Consider the following 25146-nt stretch of genomic DNA (forward strand, 5'->3'; position numbering starts at 1 on the left):
TTCAGAAAGGCCGGCGGTACTCCGCCGGAAGTCCAGCGGGAAGAACGTTAGACCTAGTTTCCCAGAAAGTCTGGTCGTGTGTACGAGGCATAAGATTCCTTGTTCTTCAATTTAGGTTGTTAATTTATAAAAACTTTTAATTTCAGCATTTCTTTAAAAAAACATCTTCACTTTACATCATTTTTTCATAAGTACCTAAAATACAGTACTACATACAGAAAAGGTTTAGACTCCGAACCAACATTAGCAGCCCTGCCGGACTACAGAATTCTGCCTATCTGCACCCCTCTCCATATGCATACTATAACTTAGACTAGGTTCACATCTATGCCATTGAGGTCCATGTGTTTTTCCGGTGTGTGTTGCATTTTTGAACACACGTATTTGATGTATTTTTGTTTTTGTTCCTTCTTCTCCTTAAAATTGTAAATAGCCAGTTAAGGAGCGGGTAACTGTAAAAAAAGAATTGCCGGCAAAAGAAACAAAAAAAATTGAGAAAAACAGCCCCCCCCCCACAACATTTTTTAAAAACTTTTGGAGCCCCCCCGCCCCCAAATCCATACCAGACCCTTATCCAAGAGTACAGCCCAGCAGGCAAGGAAAAGGGGGGGGGGGTTACAAGCCGTCAGGATGCTTATAGGAATCTGGAAGCCCCCAGGTCCCGCCCCCCATGTGAATCAGTATGGGGAACAAATAACCCCTCCATGTTGAGGGCATGTGGCCTTGTATGATTCAGAAGGGGGCACTCGCGCCCCCCCCCCCCCTTTCCTGGCCTGCCGGGCTGCATGCTTGGATAAGAGTCTGGTATGGATTTTGGGAGGCTCCCCCCCCCCACAGCATTTTTTTTTGGAGTGGGGTTCCCCTCAAAATCTGTACCAGACCCAAATGGCCTGGTATGAATCGGGGGGGACCCCACGCCATTTTTTCCTTTGCCCACAATTTTTTTTTTTACATTCAGCTGTCAGCGCGGGGAACCCCCCGTAACCAGCTGATGAGTCAGTAGGTAAGGACGCAGCAGCTGCCCGCTCCTTAAAGTGTTACTAAACCCACAACAGTAAAATCAGTCTGTATATGCAGCATAGCATGCTTGGTATACTATACACTGTGGAACTTAAGGGGTTAATCCTCTGCATTGTGTAAAAAGGCAGTTATATTCTGTATGCACAGATACTTCCCTCCTGCACTATCTGGGGTAGGCCAGCTAACACAGGCAGGGTAGCCAACCTGCACATGCTCAGTTGTGTCTTTTATGCAGGAGAGAACATTTCCTTGTTCTCAGAACTAGCAAGGTCACAGGATGTTGACATCACATGTGGGCGTGTATACAGTCTGTTGTGGAAATCTCCTCCTACCTGAACACACAGCTCTGGACAAACACTACAGTTTATCATGCAATTGTGGTCTACAGATCATCCAAAAAAGGCATATAGTGGCAATATTTTAATGTAAAAAGAAGATTTATAAGCTGTGGGCACTGTGGGTGGTCAGATGAACTATTTTCAGATCACTTTAACAACGGCTATTCAGTTTATTAGGGAGATGCACCAAAAACGCAACGTTTTTGGTGCAGGTCCATTAAAGTCTATTATGTGCAAAATGCAATCTGCTGTGGGAAAAAAGTCCCTGACCCTTTCTAAAAATGCAGCGGCTGAAAAACGCATAGATGTGAACGTGTCAGATAGAAAACCTTATTAAAATGGACTGTAGTGCCTTTCTACAAACCGCACTAAAAAACTCATAGGTGTGAACCTAGCATTAAACGTATTTTTACTATAGGAGTAGTTGATGCTTGGAACAGACATCCAGCAAAGGTAGCAAGTTAGACATCAGTAAATTAAACGTGCTTGGGACAAAACACAGATTTAAACTATACTCAAACGGGGGGGCGTGGCCAGGCAGCGTATGTAGCAGGACACACTTCTCCTCAGCTCCGCCGAAAATCCTGGTAATCATCCTCCAGATCACTCATCCAACCCGCTGATACCTCCGATTGGAACCGCACACTATCCGGCCCACAGCAGACCCAACCACCCGACCGATCTACAGCAGAAAAACATGCCAAAACGGGACAAGAATGGTGGCGGCCGGCCCGCAGTGCAGGCCCAAGATGGCGCTCTGCCACAGCGATCTCAAAAGGAAAAATATAAGGAAGCAGCCCAGAAACTCCTGTTTGGTAATAAGTCATCAAAAGAAATACCATCACCCACATCTGACCTCAGTGAGGAAGAAGCAAACCAGCTGGAGATGGATAATACTATGCCACTGGAGGATGGCGCTGGATCCCCATCTGACTGGGCCACAGTGAGTACAGTTTCACATCCCTATCAAGGCACTCAGACACTAAATATCCCCCTGGATGGCCCTGAACCCACTCTCAGAGATATCCTTTCTGCAGTGACTATATGCAATAGATCCATCTCAACCCTGACTGATGAAGTGAAAGGTGTTAAAGCTGAAATATCCTATGTGAGACAGGACATGCAAAAGCTGAGAGAGCGCACAGCTGCAGTGGAGAGTAGAGTCAGTGTTATTGAAGATGACTTAGTGCCTATGCAGAGAGATTTAAAGTATAACTGCCATCTTGCTGATCAGCATGCTGCGCGTTTAGATGATTTGGAAAATCGCATGCGCCGCAACAATGTCCGCGCCTTAGGATTCCCAGAAAGGATAGAGGGTAAAGACCCTGTCGCTTTTATCGAACAATGGCTCCTCACTACATTTGGAAAAGAAGCATTCTCTCCGCTATTTGCGGTGGAGAGAGCGCATAGAGTGCCATCTCGTCCACTACCCCCTGGCAATCACCCGCGTGCTTTTCTGTTTAAGCTTTTAAACTACAAGGACAGAGATGTCATTCTTGCTAAAGCCAGAACCATGGGCAGTAAGTTATCCATTGAAAAGTCCAAAATCTCCCTGTTTCCGGACTTTTCAGCTGAACTCCAGAAGCAGCGAGCAAAGTTTATGGATGTCAAACGAAGATTAAGGGATCTTAACTTGCCATATGCGATGCTATATCCTGCCCGCCTTAGGGTAGTCGCTCTCGGAGAAACCCGCTTCTTTGAACGCCCGGACATGGCGGCCCAATGGCTGGATCGTGAGGATAGGGCCCTTAAAGCTGCTAGACCGCAAAGAGATATCCCTGCTTAAGAGATAAGTCCTGGATATGCAATGACCTGGCAAGACCAGGTCTATTTTTGTTGGGATAAATCCCTGGGCCATGAAGAGGCCTTAAGATTCAAAATAATTGTTGTCTATGGAGGACAGTTTTTACTCTCACATCCGATGTTCAGGCGGCCGAGGAGAACTGTTTGTATGTATCACCCTCCTCCCCACAGGATTTTCTTTTCCCCCTTTTTTTTTCTATTTTTTATCCTTTTGATCCCCTTTTCTGTCCCCATTTTTGCCTGCAAATAACGAAGCAATACATGCCTACCGTAGCTGTGAAACCCCTATGGAAACTAGCCTACTGGTTGTCTAGGAGTTTTCAAGGCTTTTACCCCCCCCACACCTGTTGTGTAGGAAAAATTAACGCTGCAGCCAAGTGGCTGTGTAAACTGTTGACCTTTAGATTCTTGCCATGCAGAGTAACATGCATTAACCCAATAATTTACTGTCTTCTGTACCTATGTACTAACCTAATAATGTATTTCTCCCTGCCTTGCAATATGATTCCATGTCTACAAATACCTACATGTTCTCTGAAAGGAGAAAACAAACATAATTTGGAGAAAAGGGGCCTATCCCCCCTTCCAGATAACATGTCACGGTATAACCCGGGAGTCTTGTCGAGAATTATGCCGGCCTGGTCAATGATTCTGAAACAAAATGGAGATGACTAAATTGTCCATTGTGACTTGGAATGTCAGAGGACTGGGAAATCCAGTTAAAAGGGGGGCGGTCCTTAGACATCTCAAGTCGCTGAATGCGGGGGTAGTCTGCCTACAGGAGACCCATTTCTCTGCAGACCCTCCTCCAAGTCTCTGCCCACGACTGTATACTAACCAGTTTCATGCAACCCACTCCACTTACTCAAGGGGAGCAAGTATACTGTTCAGAAAAGATGTTCAGTTCAACTGCATTAGAAAACGCATTGACCCGGCTGGCAGATATGTCTTTCTTTTATGCTCAATTACAGGCCTCAAATGTATCCTTGCTAGCATCTATATACCCCCACCGTATAACTCAGAGGTTATCCGACACCTAACAGGTTTTATGGCCCAATACCCAGAAGTACCCTTACTGGCAATGGGGGACTACAAAAATCTCTTAAATCCTCTCAAGGATAAATTTCCTGTACCTACTGCTGGCACATCTCAGATGAAAAGTGGTACCCCCTTTGCCAGATTACTTGAAGAAACAGGGCTGATAGATGTCTGGAGATCCAAACACCCAAATGATAAAAAATACTCCTGCCACTCAGCTTCACATGACGGGTTATCCAGAATAGATTTGGGCCTTGGGAATGACAAGATGCTACATTTAATAGTGGAATCTGACTATGCAGACAGGCACATATCTGATCACTCGGCACTTTGTGTAACCATTTCATTACCAAGTAGGTACAAACGTGGAAACTTAATCCTTTTTGGCTCTCGTTGTTTGCCGAGCCAGATCCTATAGCCAGAGCACTCACACTGTTTCTGAGAGATAATATTGGCACGGCTGGGCTGGGGCTGGTTTGGGATACAGCGAAAGCCTTTTTGAGAGGACAACTTATCAAAACAATATCACAGATTAAAACTGACACCAAGGCTTGGGAACTATTGATAAGAAATAGAGTCACCGAGACTGAAAACGATTATATTAACAATCCCACAGGAGACAACAAGAGGGCATGGTTGAGTGCACAGACAATGTCTGGACAACTGGCGTTGCAGCTGGCGGAGAACAAACGTTTTTTTCTCCAACAGTCACATTTTGAGCAGGGGGAGACGACAGGTCATATGCTTGCAGTACTGGCGCGGTCTCAACAGTCGACCTCTCTCATCTCCGCCATATGTGACGCACAGGGTGCTCTGAAATGCTCTACTCCTGATATCCTGAAGGTCTTTGGTGATTTCTATGCTGATCTCTATACGTCTAAAGTTACGCCCACTGATAGTGCAATAACACGCTTCTTAGATAGCTGTGAACTCCCCAGTCTCTCACTAGAGGATAGGGTCATGCTCAATGCCCCTTTAACTGCAGAAGAACTGGATATTGCCCTATCTCAAACTAAAAACAATAAAGCACCAGGTATAGATGGCCTCCCTGCAGAGATATACAAACGCTATGCAGACTCCATGCTCCCCACACTGCTGAAAGTATACAATGAAGCATTTAAGGAGGGTTCATTGCCAAGCTCAATGAATGAGGCAATCATTATTGTTATATTAAAACCGGGTAAAGATGTGAATTCCCCAGGATCTTACAGACCCATCTCACTACTCACATCTGATATCAAGTTGCTGGCCCGGATGTTAGCAAACAGATTGGCCAAGGTAATTCATAAAATAGTGCATAGAGACCAATCCGGGTTTATCCCCACGAGATCCACGGCCCAAAATATAAGAAGACTATTCCTGAACTTACAGCTCCCAGTGGACAACACAGGCAATAGAGCAATTTTTTCGCTGGACGCAGCTAAGGCTTTCGACAGTGTCGAGTGGCCTTATCTGTGGAAAACATTACAAAATATGGGATTGGGAGATACCTTTATTCGATGGATACAGCTTTTGTATGCTGCGCCCACGGCCAGAATACGGATTAATGGGGAACTTTCAGAACCCTTTCCTTTGTTTAGAGGCACCAGACAGGGGTGCCCACTGTCGCCCCTGCTGTTTGCCTTGGCCCTGGAACCTCTGGGAGCAAAAATCAGAGGAGACTCTAGAATAGCGGGATTCCAAAGAGGTATGAACAAAGATGTAGTGTCCATGTACGCGGATGATACCCTGCTCTACCTAGGAGACACAAAAGACTCATTAGAAACGGTTATGTCCCTCATCAAGGACTTCGGGGAGCTATCGGGCTTCTCCATTAACTGGGACAAGTCAGTGCTGATGCCGCTTGACCCCCTGAACACTCCATTACCACTAGGTGCAGAGATGATACAACAAGTAGGCTCATTCCGCTACCTAGGGATCCAGGTGACCCCTAACCCAGCCACTTATGTTGAACAGAACCTAACACCCTTATTAACCAAATTCCGCGAAAAAAGCAGGGCCTGGTGTAAACTGCCCCTGTCTGTTGTTGGTAGAATTAACCTTATTAAAATGGTCTGGGCACCACAACTGCTTTATATTTTTAACAATTCCCCAGTTTGGATACCAAAAAAATGGTTCGATAGATTAGAGACCCAATTCAGAGAGCTCATATGGAGAAAAAAAATAGCGAGGATAAAATTATCAACGTTACAATACGGCAAAGAGGAGGGAGGACTTGCAGTCCCTCATCCTAGGATGTATTATCTCGCCTCCCAACTACAACAACTAGGAGGATGGGGCCTGCTGGACCCGAAAGACCCGATCCGTAAACTTGTGGTGCTGGAAGACAATAATTATTCAGCACTGACAACTTTGGAGGCGGGATTCTTACACTTAGACCCGGAAGCTCCTACAGTTAAATTACTAAACTCACTTTGGGCCTATGTCAAAAAACGAATGGGCATCACGGGCTTTCTGTCCAGCACGCCTCTCTGGCGAAATAGACAACTAAAAGAAATACAAAAACTAAAAGACTTCAAGGGCTGGGAGGACGCAGGCATCAAATATATCTCACAGTTATATCAGGGCAATACTCTCAAATCATTCCAACAGATCCACACAGAGTTTGGGATCCCACATAATAATTTTTATAAATACCTCCAATTGCGTCATGCCTTACAAACCCAGAATAGAAATGTTAGAATCCAACCGACAGAACATCCGATTATACAAGATGTATTTATGGATGAAGTTAAAAAGGGCATGATATCTAGATGTTATAATACACTTATAGCACGAATACAAGACCCCTCTAGACTACCAGCCAGACAGCGGTGGGAGGAAGATATAGGAGCAATAGATGGAGACACCTGGGAGATATGCCTTATGAATGCCCCCTTGGTGTCACTTTCTGCATCACAGAAACTTTCACATCTTTACCTTCTACATAGGGCGTACAGAACCCCTCTTCAACTCTATAAGTGGGGAATTAGAGACTCACCCCTGTGCCCAAAATGTGAACGGGATCATGGAAATCTACTCCACATGATCTGGAAATGCCCCAAGCTATTCAGATATTGGAAGGAAGTGCTGGACACGATTTCAGAAGTATATATGGTACCTCTTGAGAGAACTCCGGTGGTTTGTGTACTGGGGGGAATAGACGAAGAATTTGCACCTCCACCTACACGTATAGCGCTTCTTCGTTTACTATACATAGCAAAGAAATTAATTGCCCAGTGGTGGATTACCCCGCGAGTTCCCACCAGGGGGCAATGGATAGACAGCGTGAATAGGATCCTAATAAGAGAAAAAATAACCTACCAACGTAGAAAGGCTCCACAAAAGTTCCTCTCCATATGGCAGGCGTGGTTGGACGTCCCTGGTTTGGCCCCGCATCAACTAGTTAGGGATAGGTTACTCTTGGGTTGATGTAGACTTGACTACTGTATAGTAACTATGCGCATGCAAGGAAACGTAAAAATTTAAAAAAAAAAAAAAAAAAAAAAAAAAAAAAAGACACCCCCTGGGGAATATGAAACAGTATGTACGATGAGGTACTGCATGGCAAGGCTTTACTCCGTTTTGTTTCTATCCCTTTTTTTTTCTGTTTTTCCCTTCTATTATATTCCCTTACTTTAAAAATGAATATAATATTGAACTAAACATAACGAATCAAGTTAAGGTTGTCGGAATTATAATACAGTGAGAGTTGATTCTGATATTGCTGCTGAATGAACAACAGGTTCACTATTTTTATACTCTAATATGATTGGAAATCATTAGAGCGTTCAGCATATAAGGGTACTATTATTATAGCTGGTATTTGCTTAAATCTGTACCTTGTATGGAGTCATACTCCCTGCGAAATATATTATATGTTAGACCTAGTATAATTAAAAGACATGGATAAGACAGGTGATGCTCCTGGTAACATATCATTGGAACAGTCTACAATAATCTAAGGTAGTTGATAACTGCTCCTGTGACATGCTTTATGAGAATCCCGAAATTTGTACATGTTATATACGAGTATCTGTATGCTACCTGTATTTGTTTCTCTATGCAAAATAAAAACCTGACTAAAAAAACTATACTCAAACAAAAAAAGGTAAAATCAAAAAAAAGGGCAAGACTTGACAGATCACTAGGTCTTTTTCTGCCATCACTTGTTTCTATGACTTCTTTTCCAGAAAATTAATTCTTCTGCCTTGACTCCTAAGAGCTACCCACAGACTGTGTAGGAAATAGACTCTTGGGAGACATATAGTATGTCACATGCCCAATTTGGACATTTTGACTTAGGGGTGTACTCACTTTTGTTGCCAGCGGTTTAGACATTAAAGTGGGGTTCCCATTTAAAAAAAACAAAAAAAAATTAAAAGTCAGCAGCTACAAATACTGCAGCTGCTGACTTTTAATTGGACACTTACCTGTCCCAGGGTCCAGCGATGCGGGGGATCGAAGCCCCGCTCGTCCCCCCCTCCGCGGCGCCGGCATTCTAACTGTGGGCGCCCGGCTGTGGCTTCACCGCGCGCTGTCACTGGCCCCGCAATCATCTGGGACCGGTCACGTGTCCCAAATGATTGACAAGAGGGAGGGGAGAGAGGCGATCTCCCTTCCTGCGCCGAGGAAAGTGACGTCAGGAGCCCAGGCACCGAAGGAGGCAGACTACGAGGGACCCCCTAGCAACAGGCATTTAGAGGTGAGTAAAAAAAATAAATAAATAAAAAAAAAATTTCTCCAAATGTTTTTTTTTTAAAACACATTACTAATTTTTTTTTTTGGGTTGGAACTCCACTTCACTGGCTGTGTGTTGAGTTATTTTGAGGGGACAGCAAATTTACACTGTTATACAAGCTGTACACTCACTACTTTACATTTTAGCAAAGTGTCATTTCTTCAGTGTTGTCACATGAAAAGATATAGTAAAATATTTACAAAAATGTGAGGGGTGTACTCACTTTAGTGAGATACTGTAGTTCTGAGGAACCACATCAATAGGAACTCAGCAGCTGGCCTTGCAAACATTTTACAAGCTTTGTGATGTCATAGGGAGCAACAAAAGCCATTTCTCACTACATGAAAAAAAAATTAATAATAATAATGTTGGGTAATGCTTGGTAGAGCAAAATTGAGGAGGCAAATTTAGGTATAACCTGGATGTATGTACACATACAAAGCGTGTTCCCTTCATCAGGTGACTGTAACCTGACAAAAGGGAGCCTATGTGGCCCCAAAATGCCATGTCATATATTGGTTGTGACTTAATAGGGTTACGCATTTTTGCAAGAAAAAAAAATACAAAAGTAAACCACCATCAGTGGATTACGGGTGCAATGTCAGACTCCTGCAGATACCTACACCAGTTTTTTTGCCCACACCACTCTATGGGCCTTTACTTAGAAAGCTAGATGTGTCAGTGGACCAGGAGGTTGCTAATTAGCACCCTCACAGTCCACTGAGAACTACAACCCGTCTGCAGCAGTTGGGACTTGTAGTTTCTTTATTCACAAATTCCCACAAGTTTTAAAATGTGACAGTGGGTGCAGGGAGAAGAACCCCTCCCCATTGTCAGAGGGAGAGGGGGAAGAGGGAGAGGGGGCTCTTTAAAATATGGGTGTAAAATGTTACAAAAGGTGAACTTATTCTTAAGGTCCCTTTCACACATGCAGACCATTTGTTGCATCAGTTCAGTCAAGTATTTTCGAAGAAAATGGGCGGCACAGTGGTGTAGTGGTGCACTACCTGCCTGGAGTTTGCATATTCTCCCTGTGTCTGCGTGGGTTTCCTCCGGGTACTCCGGTTTCCTCCCAAACTCCAAAGACATGCTGGTAGGTTAATTGGATCCTGTCTAAATTGGCCCTAGTATATGAATGTGAGTTAGGGACCTTAGATTGTAAGCTCCTTGAGGGTGTAGGGACTGATGTGAATGTATAATGTATATGTAAAGCGCTGCGTAAATTGACGGCGCTATATAAGTACCTGAAATAAATAAAATAAATAAAAATAAATAACGTTTTTATCTGTCTGTCATCAGTTTTTCATCCGTATTTCATCCATATTAACATCAGTTTTTCACATCTTCCAGCTAGAGTCCTTAACCACTTGAGTCCCGAAACAGTTTTTTTCATGCAAAAAAAAAAACAAAAAAAAAAAAAACACAGACACTTTGTCTGTTTATATCCGTTTTTCGTCTGATTAGTTTTTTAACGAAAGAAAAATAGGGGTTTGATCCGTTCCAAAAAAACTGACGTTAACAGAAGCGGATGTAATTGGGTGTACATGGATGACCATCCATTTACATCCATTTTATCATAGAGATGCATTGATATGCGTTTTTCATCCATCAATGAATGGATGAAAAACAAACAGCCTGCAAGTGTGAAAGGGGCCTTTGACTGTAAAGGTTGTTTAAAAAACAAAAAATACAAAACAAACAAAACAAAAAAAAAAAACACAAAACACATGTTATACTTACCTCTCCTCTGTGCACCTCCTTTTCTGGAGTCTCCTGGTGGCGCTCCTGGCTCCTCCTCTGCATCGAGTGCCCCCACGGAGAGATGGGGGCACTCGTACAGGCACGCTCCTGAGTCCTGCTGCTGCGTCAAATGACACAGACAGCAGGACACGGCCCTGCCCCCCATGTCACTGGATTTGACTGACAGCAGCGGGGGCCAATGGCTCCTGCTGCTATCAATTTATCCAGTGAGGACCCGAGACAGTGGCTGGAGCTGCTGGGCTCATTCGCGTCACTGGAAAGATTGGATTCAGGTAAGTAAAAGGGGGGCTCTGTGGGGCAGCTGTACTACAGAAGGATTTTCACTTTAATGCATAGAATGCATTAGGGCGAAAAACCTTGAGACTTTTCAACTCCTTTAAGTTGAAGCAGGGTTTACATTATACACGAGTAACTATGAGATCTCTCACTAAAAAATAGATAACGTGGTAAATGAAACCATTTAATGTTCTTAACTACTCACTTCTCAAGTCCTGGTTTTCAATCCATAATCGCTGATAGGCCTCAGGACTGGATACTTCAGGCGGGAGAGTGTCCGTTTTTCCCAGAGACCCATCCTCAGGGCCATCCTTTGTTTGAACCATTTCCCCCGTCTGCCCTCGGGCGCTCATTCACTGCACACAGTTCCTTCAGGTTACCAAGCTGCACAAAGAGTGGTCAGAGAAAAAAAAAAAAAAAAAGAAGAAGCTGGTCATGAAATCCTTCTTTAGATACAGCAAATATCCTTCATTAAAATTTCAAGTCAGTATCTCCAGTTATTGATTATGACCCAGTGACGTGGAGTACATCTGGTGATGGTGTAAAGACCTTTCTAAAGTCTGATTCACTCAGCACAAGTGAACTCTAGAAGCTTTTCCCCTGTTCAGATGTCCTTTCCTCAGTTACACAGCAGAAGGCCTGACAACAAGAACTCATAAATCATCTGATGTAAAAGCAATAAGGGCAGCAGCCATTGTTCTTTCAGTTGCAAATGATGCAATGAGAAGACAATTCAGCAGCCAGGGGCTGTGTGCCATCCCAATCCTCCATTCAGCAGTGTGCCAGTCTTTCTAATCTGCCGCTTTCACTTTTATTTCTCAGCTCTAGCTGACAGCTGACTTCCTTTTAAATTCCCAGGTCATATGATGTGGAGAAATGCCAAAGACAATAAAATTTAGTGGTGATAACAGAATAGTCACCATAAAGGCACTTGATGGCATTATAAAACAGTAATCATAGGCAAGTCACAGGATAAGGACAGATAACAAACACTTACTGAGAAACACACACACAGCTTGGCACAATATTGCATGAAATCTGCTCCTGATTCATGCAGTAATTCTGTGCGTTTGCAGTGAGCACACGTAATACAGAATAGATAAACATGTAAATGACGGAAAGCTGTGCTGCGTTCACCACATTGAGATCCAGTTGTAGGGCCCCCCCAAGGGGCTTGTTTCATGAGTAAACAATAGTCACCTCCTTCATTGGTGGCCATTCTCCTAAAAAGAAATACAATCAACTTGGAGACATTGGGATAGATTTACTAAAACTGGAGCACTCAGAATCTGGTGCAACTGTGCATGGTAGCCAATCAGCTTCTTACTTCAGCTTGTTCATTCAAGCTTTGACAATAAAACCTGGAAGCTGATTGGTTTCTATGCAGCGCTGCACCAGATTTTGCACTCTCAAGCTTTAGTAAACAACCCCCATTGTCACTCTCCTTTAGTTACATAGTTACATAGTAGGTGAGGTTGAAAAAAGACACAAGTCCATCAAGTCCAACCTATGTGTGTGATTATGTGTCAGTATTGCATTGTATATCCCTGTATGTTGTGGTCATTCAGGTGCTTATCTAATAGTTTCTTGAAGCTATCAATGCTCCCCGCTGAGACCACCGCCTGTGGAAGGGAATTCCACATCCTTGCCGCTCTTACAGTAAAGAACCCTCTACGTAGTTTAAGATTAAACCTCTTTTCTTCTAATTTTAATGAGTGGCCACGAGTCTTGGTAAACTCTCTTCTGCGAAAAAGTTTTATCCCTATTGAGGGGTCACCAGTCCGGTATTTGTAAATTGAAATCATATCCCCTCTCAAGCGTCTCTTCTCCAGAGAGGATAAGTTCAGTGCTCACAACCTTTCCTCATAACTAATATCCTCCAGACCCTTTATTAGCTTTGTTGCCCTTCTTTGTACTCGCTCCATTTCCAGTACATCCTTCCTGAGGACTGGTGCCCAGAACTGGACAGCATACTCCAGGTGTGGCCAGACCAGAGTCTTGTAGAGCGGGAGAATTATCGTTTTATCTCTGGAGTTGATCCCCCTTTTAATGCATGCCAATATTCTGTTTGCTTTGTTAGCAGCAGCTTGGCATTGCCTGCCATTGCTGAGCCTATCATCTACTAGGACCCCCAGGTCCTTTTCCATCCTAGATTCCCCCTCTCCTTTAAAAGGCAAACTGGGGGAAATTACTAAAAACAGATGCGGACAGAGTCTGGAGCAGCTGTTCATTGTAACCAGATTCTATCTTTAGCTGGTTCAGTTAACCACTTGCCGACCGGCTCCTGTACATATACGTCGGCAGTTTAAAGATGGATATCTCGGTAATGGCAGCAGCTGCTGCCACAACCAAGGTATCCATCTTTTGAGCCGGCGGTCCTGTTTACGATAATGGTGGTCTCTGTGGTGGATCCGCCACGAGATCACCGTTATCGGAGGCGGGAGAGGGGCCACCCCCCTCCCGCCGCTCCCCGCCTCTTACCAGAGCCGTCAGCATCGGCGGAGGTGATCGGACCTGTCCGTGGCCGGGTATGTAGATGAGTGAGGGGAAGATGGCCCCCACCCGTCTCCATACTATAGCAGGGTGGAAGTGATGTCAAAACGTCACTTCCGCCCATACATCTTAAAAGGCATATTTTTCTGTTGTCATTTTTTCCAAATGACAACATTTTTTTTTATTGCATTTTAGTCCAAATATGAAATCTGAGGAATTTTTGACCCCATATCTCATATTTAAGAGGATCTGTCATGCTCTTTTTCTATTACAAGGGATTTTTACATTCCTTGTAATAGGAATAAAAGTGACCCTTTTTTTTTTTTTTTTTTTTTTTTTAAACAGTGAAAAAATAAATAAAATCAAGTAAAACAAATAAGAAAAAAAAAAAAAAATTTTAAAGCGCCCCGTCCCGACGAACTCACGCGCAGAAGCGAATGCATAAGAAAAACGGTGGTCAAACCACATATGTGAAGTATCGCCGCAATCGCGAGAGCAATAATTCTAGCCCTAGATCTCCTCTGTAACTCAAAACATGCAACCTGTAGAATTTTTTAAACTTCGCATATGGAGATTTTAAAGGGTAAAAGTTTGACTCCATTCCACGAGCGAGCGCAATTTTTAAGCGTGACATGTTGGGTATCAATTTACTCAGCGTAACATTATCTTTCACATTATAAAAAAAAATTGGGCTAACTTTACTGTGGTCTTATTTTTTTATTCAAAAAAAGTGCACTTGTAAGACCGCTGCGCAAATACGGTGTGACAAAAAGTATTGCAATGACTGTCATTTTATTCTCTAGGGTGTTAGAAATAAAAAAAATGTATAATGTTTGGGGGTTCCAAGTAATTTTCTAGCAAAAAAAACTTGTTTTTAACTTGTAAACACCGAGTCTGAAAAAGAGGCTCGGTCTTTAAGTGGTTAAAAGCGGGAGTAAACTCAATACTTACCTTTGCTTCAACGGTCCGACACCAGTGAGGTCCCTCGCCGACATCTTCTTTCCAACTTCTTCCAGGTACAAGGCTTTGTCACAGGAAGACACCACTCCCATGCAGGGACAGGAGTCATCCCAGCACAGGCACTGTGCCAGGATGTAAGCTGAACATGCACAGCTCAGGGTACATGCTACAGAAGACTGAGTAGGCAGTAAGGTTTATTTGATTGCAGAAGAGACATTGCAAGCCTCTTCTGCAAAAAAAAAAAAATAAAAAAAATAAAAAAAAAAAAAATCTGCCTGCTCACAGTTTAATATTAAAAGAGAAGTATGGGTTTTACAGAAACAAACATTTATACTCACCCAGGTAGATGCAGCATTGATCCGATGATGCATCTGTCCCCCACCATCTCTGCACTGAGAACTGAGTGATCAAAGTCCACTAATTGCTCAGTTCTCCCCTTCGCTCTGAACAGAGCTGGTGTCTCACTGGAGCACCGTGCTGTGCAAGGGGAGGGAGCGGCTGGCTCAATGTCTCCATGGCTCGGTGAGAGGCTAAGCCAGCTGGCGGTCCAGGCATCTGGGTGGATCCTGACTGTAAAGCCGGGATTGATCCAGAGCCTGGACTGAGTGAGTGATGTCAGCCGACAGCGGCCTTTAGCCCATTGACAGCTGAAAAGGGGTCACAGGAGTGCAGAACGAACTGCACTCTTGTGATCTATAGGAGAAATATAGCCAAAAAAGCTCTGGCTGTATTCTCCTTTAAACTTTAGTACACCTTTAAGCTTTCAAAGCTTAAAAAAAAGCTAGAAACAGGCTGATCGCCATGCACAGCTGATCCAGGTTCTGGCTGCTCCAGCCTCTGTAAATTCCTATTATAAATTCCCCATTGAGAAGGTCTCTTCCCACTACCTGCTGTGGTGACATGTCCACAATCGAGAGGAAGTCTCTGTAAGGCCAGGTTCACACTGGTGCGACACGACAGCCGTCCTACTTTGGATCCGACTGCCCCGTGACTTGAAGCCGACATACGTCTGACTTTCAATGAACGGGGATCCGACTTGGCAAGAAAAAATGGCGTGGGGGTCCCCCCAAAATCCATACCAGACCCTTATCCGAGCACACAGGCCGGCTGGTCAGGAAAGGGGTTGGGGACGAGCGAGCGCGCCCCCCCTCCTGAACCGAACCAGGCCGCATGGGTGCTTTGGGGCGGGAGGGGGGGTGCCCTGCGGCCCCCCACCCCAAAGCACCTTGTCCCCATGTTGATGAGGACAAGGGCCTCTTCCCGACGTACCCCTACCCATTCACCTAGGGAGAAAAGTGTCAAAAAAAAAAAAACACACACTAGACAGGTTTTTAAAGTAATTCATTAGGCAGCTCCGGGGGTCTTCTTCCGACTCCTCCGCGCTCTCCGGCCTCTTCTCCCGCTCTCTGGTTCTTCTGTCGGGCTCCTCCGCTATCTTCTGCTCTTTTGCTAGCGGTGGCCGGTCTTCTCCGCCGCCTTCTTCCCTCCGGTCTTCTTCTGATGTTGACACGACGCTCTCTCCCGCTGTAATGCCGTGTGCGAGGTGCGCAACGACTTATATAGGTATTGGGCGTGGTCACTGCGTGATGTCATTCGGTGTCTCTGCCCATTATGACGTCATAATGGGCGGAGTCACCGGATGACATCACCCGGTGACCACGCCCCATCCCTATATAATTTGTTGCGCACAGTGCACACACCATTACAGCGGGAGAGAGAGCGTTGCGTCAATATCGGAAGAAGAGAAGAGGGAAGAAGACGGCGGAGAAGACCGTGCAACCGCTAGCAAAAGAGCAGAAGATAGCGGAGGAGCCTGGCAGAAGATACTGGAGAGCGGGAGAAGAACCGGAGAAGAGGCCGGAGAGCGCAGAGAAGAAGGAAGAGACTGCGGAGAAGGAAGAGACCCCTGAAGTCGGAAGAAGACTCCCGGAGCCGCCTAATAAATTACTTTAAAAACCTGTCCAGTGTGTTTTTTATTGACACTTTTTCTTAGCTGAATGGGTAGGGGGCCGGGATCTGGGGGCCCCCTTATTAATGGGGGCTCCCAGATTCCAATAAGCCCCCCGCCCGCAGACCCCGACAACCAACGGCCAGAGTTGTCGGGAAGAGGCCCTTGTCCTCATCAACATGGGGACAAGGTACTTTGGGGTGGGGGGGCTGCAGGGCGCCCCCAAGTTGAGGGCATGCGGCCTGGTACGGTTTAGGAGGGGGGGGGCGCTCGCTCGTCCCCACCCCCTTTCCTGACCGGCCGGGCTGCGTGCTCGCATAAGGGTCTGGTATGGATCTGGGGGGGACCCCCACACCGTTGTTTTTCGGCGTAGGGGGTTCCCCTTAAATCTATACCAGACCCAAGGGCCTGGTATGCTCTTGGAGGGGGAGCCCATGCCGGTTTTTTATTTAAAATTTGGCGCAGAGTTCCCCCTCAAGATCATCTAAGCACAAGTCGCATGCCAAAGTCGGATCATGCAAGACGGCGATCCGACTTCAATGATAGTCAATGGGCTGAAGTAGGATCAAAGTCGGACCAAAGTAGTACAGGGAGCATTTTCAAAGTTGGACCAACTTGTGTCGCACCAGTTAGGACGGCTCCCATAGGGAAACATTGATTTCACACGTCATGCGACATGAGCTCCCAATGTCGGAGCGTTTGTCGCACTAGTGTGAACCCGGCCTAAAGTGATGAGAAGTTCCACCTTTGACAGTTGTTAGCAGAAGTGTTCAGAAGTGAAATCAGAGGATTTCCCCTCACCTGCTGTTCCACTGACAACTCTCATCAGGACAGAAAGTGATAAGGGATCTCCCAATAGGCATACAGACAGCAGTAAAAACCAGAGAGGTTCCAACCCTTACCTGCGCACAGATTTAGGGGGGTTCATTTTAAAGGCAAATTTTTTTTGGACAGGTTACATTTAATATGCTAAATTTTAGCATCAATCGATCAATTTTAGGAACACTAAAGAATTTGGTTGAAGTGTATGCCATATACTGTACATCTCAAACACATCCTGTGCGGTTTTACCCCCTTCTAAAATGCTGCACACAGATAAAAATGGCCACTGTTCTGCCAGAAACCCATTGTGCTTCTAACTTCCCGTTTGGGCTGACAACAGTGCTATCTCCATCCCTCTCACTCCACGTGCATGGGAAGAGGCTCTTGGGATATGTAGTTGTGGGAGTGAGCCTACATCGATAAGAACTAAGCTCCCAGCTGCTGTCCCTACAAGGGTGATGGTAACAGGGAGTAATAAAAGCCATGTTCCTCTGCACAAATTGGGACATGGTATAGGGGAGAACAGGAAGGTTTGGGGGTTAGGTCAAGTAAAGCTTTGCCATACATGGTTAGGGGCCAGAGACACTGTATGAGTAAACACTAATTTTAGTATTAATGCCAAAAAAAAAACAGTTCCAAAAGCTAACGTACCACATTTTTGTGCTTTTTTTTTTTTCAGTAAAGGAAAGACTAAAATATTACTGCTGCCCTCAGATCTCAAGAACCCCCACTTCGTAACAGCTATACAGTCCCGCCTTATAAATAGGTTAGCAGGACACAAACATCAAAAGCCAAACACAGTTCAATTGGATGAACTTTTGTAATGGGGCAGCTCTCAGTGTTAGTATTATGGGGGGGGGGGGGTACTGGTCAACCGATTCACCAATGTGACAGCCGTAGTCAAAGTCTGTTCAGCCCCCAATGTTGGTCTGCACCCTGTAGTGTCATTATAGAGCCATCCATCTGGCTGGTTGGGAGGTCCTTCTCTTTAAAGCCCGGTACACACTGCAAGCTTTTGTCGTTCATTCTGCCGGGTTGAACAACAAAAAAACCTGACAGATTGCTGTACCAACAACACAAGCGATGTTAGTGCCATCCCTAAGCAGCCCAACCAAGTGGAGGAGGGGTGGTAGCTCCTCAATTTTCTGCTTGCCAGTTTCAGTGGGATGAGGTTCTGCTCTCCCGACCCCCCCTTTGTGAGTGGGGGGGGGGGGGGGTCAGGACAGCCGATTACCAAGGGGATGAAGTGGTGTTGGGGCAAAGCTGAGGCACAGGGATGAGGCTGCACCTGTGCAGAACTAAACAGCAGGAGAGAGGTGGTAGCAGGGCAGAACTGAGGAACGGAGGTAAGGTGGTGCTAGGTCAGCATGGCAGGAGATGAGCAGAGGTGGGAGTGGCTCCTGTCCCAACTGTGTCTCCTGCAGCATGGCACCTGAGGTGGATGCCTATTCTGCTTCCGCCTGAACCCAGCCTTGTTAACAAGAAGCTATAAAAGCACACACTGCACTGCCTACATGCAAATTCTCTTGTTCTCTAGACATCTCCTCAACGCGATAGGAACAGGTCTCCATACATCAAGCATACATTTTTTTGGAAGGGTAGAGGGGTATAGCATTACAATAGAACTTCAGCCAAAACCCCCTATTTTTTTTTTTTTTTTTTAAACCAAGCATCATACTTGCTTTAATAAGTGGAATGTTCCTCTATGACATATTGTAATGGCGAACTAAGGTCAGAAAATTTCACTTGGAAATATGGGGAAAACCCACATGGCAAACCCAGGTTATAGATGATACAGAAGGTGGTTTCCCTCTGTAAATATTTCATCGGGTCAATGATGACAGCTCCATCTGATTATTCGTTCCTTGTAAACTCTGCAACAAAGGTGCTCACAGCTTTAGAACTTCTGCATACTGATTCTGCAAACATTTGCCATCACATGCGATCTCTCACTTATAGAGATACTAAGCTAGCTTAGGACTGATTACTATGTGGAAAAACTATCTTTACCTTTGTACTTGCTGTTTGTACTAAGCGTTGCTCTATGCTTTCTATTCTATACAAGGCCTGTACCAAGTCTTTACATCACCAGGCAGAGATGGTTAACAGAGCAACCACACCACGATATGTACTTGGCACCAGTGGCGGTGCGTCCATTAAGGCCGCACAGGTGCCGCCCCCTCTCTCAAGCCACCCCCCTCTGTGTATAATAGATAGATTCATGCATTGCATGAATCTATCAATGGCCTCTGCCGCCACTCCCTATTCAGGCATCCGGCCCCTTTTCTGACGCTGGGCATCTGAATTACATTGGCGGGGGTGTATTTTTGAAGCACCCGATTAGAGCCATAGGCTCTAATGGGCTTTAAAAAAGGTGAACTCGGAGTGCAAAGCATTACGCTCGGAGTCCACCCAGGTTTGTTAGCAAAGGGAATGAATATTCGCTTTTCTAACACTGAACTGCCTCTCCGCCAATCAGGAAGCGTGGGTCTGCTACCCGTCACCTAATTGGCTGAAAGGACACGCGCTGTGATTGGACGCCTATCAGGAGGAGACACATAGAGGACACAGCTTGCCACTGTCTGACCCGCTGCAAGGTCCCACAGCTTGCCTGACCCGCCACCGAGACAGGGAAGTGCCGGGCAGACGGTGAGCAGGCGAGTGGGGCACAGTGACTGCCATTGATGGGTTTTTTTCAGAATTTTTCAGCTTGTTTGTGCCCAATCCCCCCCCCCCCCCCAAAAAAAAATTTTGAGCACCAGCCACGACTGCTTGCCACACATGCTCAACATGCACATATTACAGTAATAAAAACATATTCCCAGCTTAAAAACAACACTGTAGTCTGAATTTTAAAAAATATAAGCTTTTATAATAGCTATGACACATTTCATCTTTTTCAGCGCTGTCAGTGCTCGGACCCATCAATCCCCCATGTAATATGGCTGCCTAAAAGAGTGTCTCAACCCAAGAACACATGTAATATATATAGCAGATTACCAGTCCTTAAATATGGTGACTGAATTTCTTTTTTTTTTTTTTTCCCAGGCTTTTTTCTTTTTTTTTATCTGGTTATAATGCAAGTGACGCGATTACTTAGGGCAGTGATGGCGAACCTTGGCACCCTAGATGTTTTGGAACTCCACTGCAGAGTGCATGATCATCATGGGAAATGTAGTTCCAAAACATCTGGGGTGCCAAGGTTCACCATCACTGACTTAGGGTGACAACCCTCACCATACTGGATCAATGGAAGAGACGTTTTGTTGGCCCAGAGGAGAGAACACCTCCACTGTCCCTCACTGCACAGGGAGTGGTGTTCTGTATATCACAAAAATTCTTTTACATTTAGCGCACAGATATGATAAGTCAAAGGCAAAGTCAGAAGACTAAAGGAGTAAATAAGTGAAGTTCATTGTTGAGACTCATTCACACAGGGACTGAAGCCTGTAGAGTATATGTTTAGGCAGCCGGGAGTGACAGATATCAAGGACAGAAGCAGTTGTATGGATCTTACTGCATATCAGGGCATTTACATCCGTACAGAACAGATGAATGGTCCTGGATACGCTCTGTCTGCATCCAGAGTTGTGCACCTGTCCCTGAACGGATGTAAATGCTCTGATGTACAGGAACATACATACAGCTGCTCCTGTCATTGATTTTTAACAGGCTGCAGGGAACATCTGTCACAGTTTTGTGGGAATATCTGTACAGCCACTGCGTCTGTCAGCAGGTCATTGATTTTTTACAAGGCTGCTAGTAACAGTTGCAATAAACACCCGTTAATCCTTCTTGCATAAACACATGCTGTACAGGCCTCTGAGCCTGTGTGAATTAGTCCATACACTAAAACCTGAAAGTGGACGCTCCAGTTTTCTCCAGAGAAGAGACATTGGAGTATACTCACCAAAGCTGTAAAGCTGAACGTGTGTGAGAGGTTTCTAATGCTCTTCTCTTTGTATACAGTGTACTTTACAGTATACAGGAAGGATTTTGTCCTGTGTACTGGAGAGGCCATCTCACAGCATTCATATACACAATGAAGTGTGGGGTGTGCTGGGGGCAGGATATACAGAGAAAGCAATAAGTGTGCTGGGAGAGGGAACCCACTGAAGCCAGAATCCCCTTGTAAAAATGACACTAAGGCATAGTTCACCTTTTAAACTGTGTTTCATCTTACACTTCCACCCCCTTTCCTGATTCATGAGGTGCACCCTTCAGGGAATCCCGTTTTCTTTAAATTCAACATTGCTGCGCATGCCTCTGCCTGAACAGCCACAAGATCCAATAATTAAAATAAAAAGTAAATGGTGTAGCGCTAAAAAAAGTTCATTAATAATATAAATTTGCTGTAGTAATCACAACAGTTGCTCCTGACCCCTCCACAGCTCAGAGCTCCAGTGGAAGGGCACAGCACAGAGCCGCTGGCTGAGAGTCAACAGCTCTCTGCTTACTGAAGACCGAGAGTGATCAACGGTCTGATCGCTCAGTTCTCAGCGTAAAGGCGGCAGGGGACAGACTGGATCGATGCTGCATCCACCTAGGCGAGTATAAAGGTTTTGTTTTTTGTATAAAGCAGTGTTTTCTGAATGGCGGCCATGCCAAGCAAGCAACCTCCTGTGTTCAAGAAGCAGCAGGGTAGACACTTGGCATCGGACCTGGAAGCTAGTGGAGATCGCTGGAGTAGCAGTGTCGATCAGGGGTTTCCAGCTTCCAAAGGATCTGCCAGGTATGAGACATACATACTAACATCGGTCCAAGTTGGACCAATGCAACTATGCAAAACTGTTCTCATCTCCCACTTCAGCAACAGTAGTGACTAGGACAAAGAGGGCCGAATCTGGTCAGAGAGGTCACAGACCACAAATGGAAAAAAACAAAAAAGCTTGTTGATCTTTTAAGAAATTCAGAGCTATCCTGTGTCTCAGAATTTCCGGTGTTATCTTAACGTGATTGTAAAGGTTTGCTTTATTTTTAAATAAAAATAACAAACATGTTATACTTACCTGTTCTGTGCAATCATTTTGCACAGAGCAGTCATGATCCTCCTCTTCTGGGGTGTCCCACCAGTGGTCCCGGCTCCTCCCCTTCATCAGGTGCCCCCACAGAAAACAGCTTTCCCGAGTCCCGCTGCTGCGTCCATTGACACAGACAGTGGGACTTGCCCGCCCCCCCACTCCTGTGTCACTGGATTTGATTGAAAGCAGAGGGAGCCAGTGGCTCCCCAATGAGGACAGACAGCAGCTGGAGCCACTGTGCTCATCGCTGAATCGGATGGGCTCAGGTATGAAAAAAGGGGGCTCTAGGGGCAACTGCAGCAAAGAAGGTTGAGACTTTACAATCATCGTAAGGTGTCCATGTATGCAGAGCATACACGGACACAGCCCACTGTTCTCTATGGGGCTGTCGGATGGAAACAGACAGCAGGTTTGTTTCCATCTGATCAGATGGATGGGGAACGTATCCTTATCTGTCTGTTTTAGCAGAACGGATCGGATCAGATGCCTGTGACAGCGGACACATGTCCACTGACATCCGCCAACCCAATAGAGAACGAGGAGCCCAAGAAGAGGCTCCCCAGTTATTATCTTGAGACCACAAAACAATTAGTCTTTATGTTGTAAATTATGATTGGGGGGGCTTGCGAAGTTTAGCGGAAGAAAGCTAGGAAGGACATCACTTAAAAGCAGTAAAAATAAATAAAATAAATAGTGGCAGGTACTCAGGATTCTGCATAAAAAAGGGACCATTGTTCCAACATTGCCTATACACATATATGTGTACAATTAGCTGGTTAGGTTATTCCCTAACAAAGTGCCGCCAACTATAGGTGGCAACACTGATCATTGTATTCTGATGGTGGTGAAGGCTCCCCACTGTCAGAATACAATACCACGTGTGGATGGGGGAAACAAGGGATTTTCTTTCTTTCTTTCAACCCGCTGGTTAAACAAAAAAGAAAAAATGCATAACGTGTGGGCTGCCTTAGTGACACTTTATTTATAAGTCATTCACTAGGCAGCGGCGGCAGGCGCAGGATGACTTCAGCCTACAGTCAATCATGATAAGAGACTAGCAACACGATTCTGGCTAAAATGAGAATCAGAATTTGTTTGCTTAGAATAAAGATCATGATTTTCTCACAATTCTCGTGGCGCAACATCATCTTTCACATTATACAAAAACAATTGGGCTAACTTTACTGTTTAGTTTTTTTTTTTTTATTCATTGAAGTGTATTTTTTACCAAAAAATTGCGTTTCAAAGACCGCTGAGCAAATACAGTGTGACATAAAATATTGCAACAATCGCCATTTTATTCCCTAGGGCAGTGATGGCAAACCTTGCACCCCAGATGTTTTGGAACCACATTTCTCATCGCTACAGTGTTATATTGCAGCCATTTGCTAAAATCATTTAAGTTCATTTTTTTTACTCATCAATGTACACACAGCACCCCATATTGACAGAAAAACAGAATTGTTGACATTTTAGCAGATTTATTAAAAAAAAAACCTTAGTTAGACTTACCAGTGACGGTATTTCTACGAGCCTTTCAGGACAGCACCTTGGAGAGAGCGCAGCTTCACCTCTTAGACAGGAAACACTGCGTGACAACACCCCTTTAAAAAGCAGCTGCTTCCACCATGCCGTCAGTTGTTACCGAGAAATCCTCCGACATGCTGGAAAATATAATCAGACAATTACCAGGTCCTATAATTATACTTTACATATGATAACCAAGGGAGGGAAGTAGGCTGCTGTCCTGAAAGGCTCGTAGAAATACCGTCACCGGTAAGTCTAACTAAGGTTTTCTCCCTTCGCCTTTCAGGACAGCACCTTGGAGAGGATAACCGAGAAACTTACTTCAGGGTGGGACTACTGCCTGCAAAACCTTCCTACCAAATGATTGGTCCGAGGCTGATAGTAGATCCAAGCGGTAGTTCCTTATGAAGGTCGAAAAACTGGACCATGTGGCAGCCTTGCAGATTTGCTCAGGAGATGCCCCGGCCCTTTCTGCCCATGATGCCGCCACTGCTCGAGTAGAATGAGGCAATACCCCTTCCGGAGGTTCCAGACCCAAAGATTTGTATGCCTCTTTAATGGCCTGCTTTAACCATCTTCCAAGGGTGCTCTTGGAAGCTTTACCTCCTTTGTGAGAACCTTCCATTAAAACAAAGAGTGAAGATGACTTTCTGATTTCCTTTGTTCTTTCCAGATATTTAAGCAGACACCTCCTGACATCAAGGGTATGTAAAATAGTCTTTAACGTCAAGAAACTTAATGATGCTTCTTCTATGGGTTCAAACGGTGCCTTAGTTAGTCCCTGAAGAACTAAAGATAAATCCCATTTGAGAAAACTAACAACAGGTCTAGGCTTTACTTTTGCCATTGCCCTAAAAAATCTGATTATTAAAAGGTTCCCCTGACAGGGTTCTTTCCAAAAAAACTGATAAAGCAGCTACCTGCGTCTTGAGCGTACTTGCTGCCAACCCCTTCTCCAATCCCTCTTGAAGAAATTCCAAAACTGAAAATGTGATACGAAAATCAAAATTTTTACTGGAACACCAAGAATTATAGATCTTCCAGACTTTAAAGTAAATGTCTCTCGTCACTTTTTTTCTACTTGCAAGAAGGGTAGAAATTAGCTTCTCTGATAAACCCTTCTGTCTTAAGATTTGTTCTTCAGAAACCAAGCTGTTAGTTTGAGATAAGCTGGATCTGGATGGAGAATTTGGCCCTGACTTAACAGGTCTGCCCTGATTGGTAATCTCCAAGCAGGTTTCACTGAGAGGTTCATCAAGGTTGAAAACCAGGGTCTTTTTGGCCAATAAGGAGCTATTAATATTAGCTCCGTGGACTCCAATCTGAATTTGGCTAACACCTTTGGTATCAGTTGAAACGGGGGAAAAGTGTAGGACTAGGGTTATCCCGATACCGATACTAGTATCGGTATCAGCACTG

At 44.8% G+C, this 25146-nt stretch overlaps 1 protein-coding gene across 3 annotated transcripts in view; it reads right to left on the minus strand.

The window, feature by feature from the left end:
* Positions 1 to 25146, minus strand: part of IKBKG (inhibitor of nuclear factor kappa B kinase regulatory subunit gamma) — a 107976-nt gene that overhangs the window by 65676 nt on the left and 17154 nt on the right. For all 3 annotated transcript variants that reach the window (XM_073600392.1, XM_073600391.1, XM_073600390.1), the window contains exon 3: positions 11162 to 11340. In XM_073600392.1, the coding sequence (XP_073456493.1) occupies positions 11162 to 11309 (148 nt within the window). In that variant the 5' untranslated portion in view covers positions 11310 to 11340. The remainder of the gene's footprint in view (positions 1 to 11161; positions 11341 to 25146) is intronic.

Source organism: Aquarana catesbeiana, linkage group LG09 (genome assembly GCF_042186555.1).
Source record: "Aquarana catesbeiana isolate 2022-GZ linkage group LG09, ASM4218655v1, whole genome shotgun sequence".
Taxonomy (NCBI): Eukaryota; Metazoa; Chordata; class Amphibia; order Anura; family Ranidae; genus Aquarana; species Aquarana catesbeiana.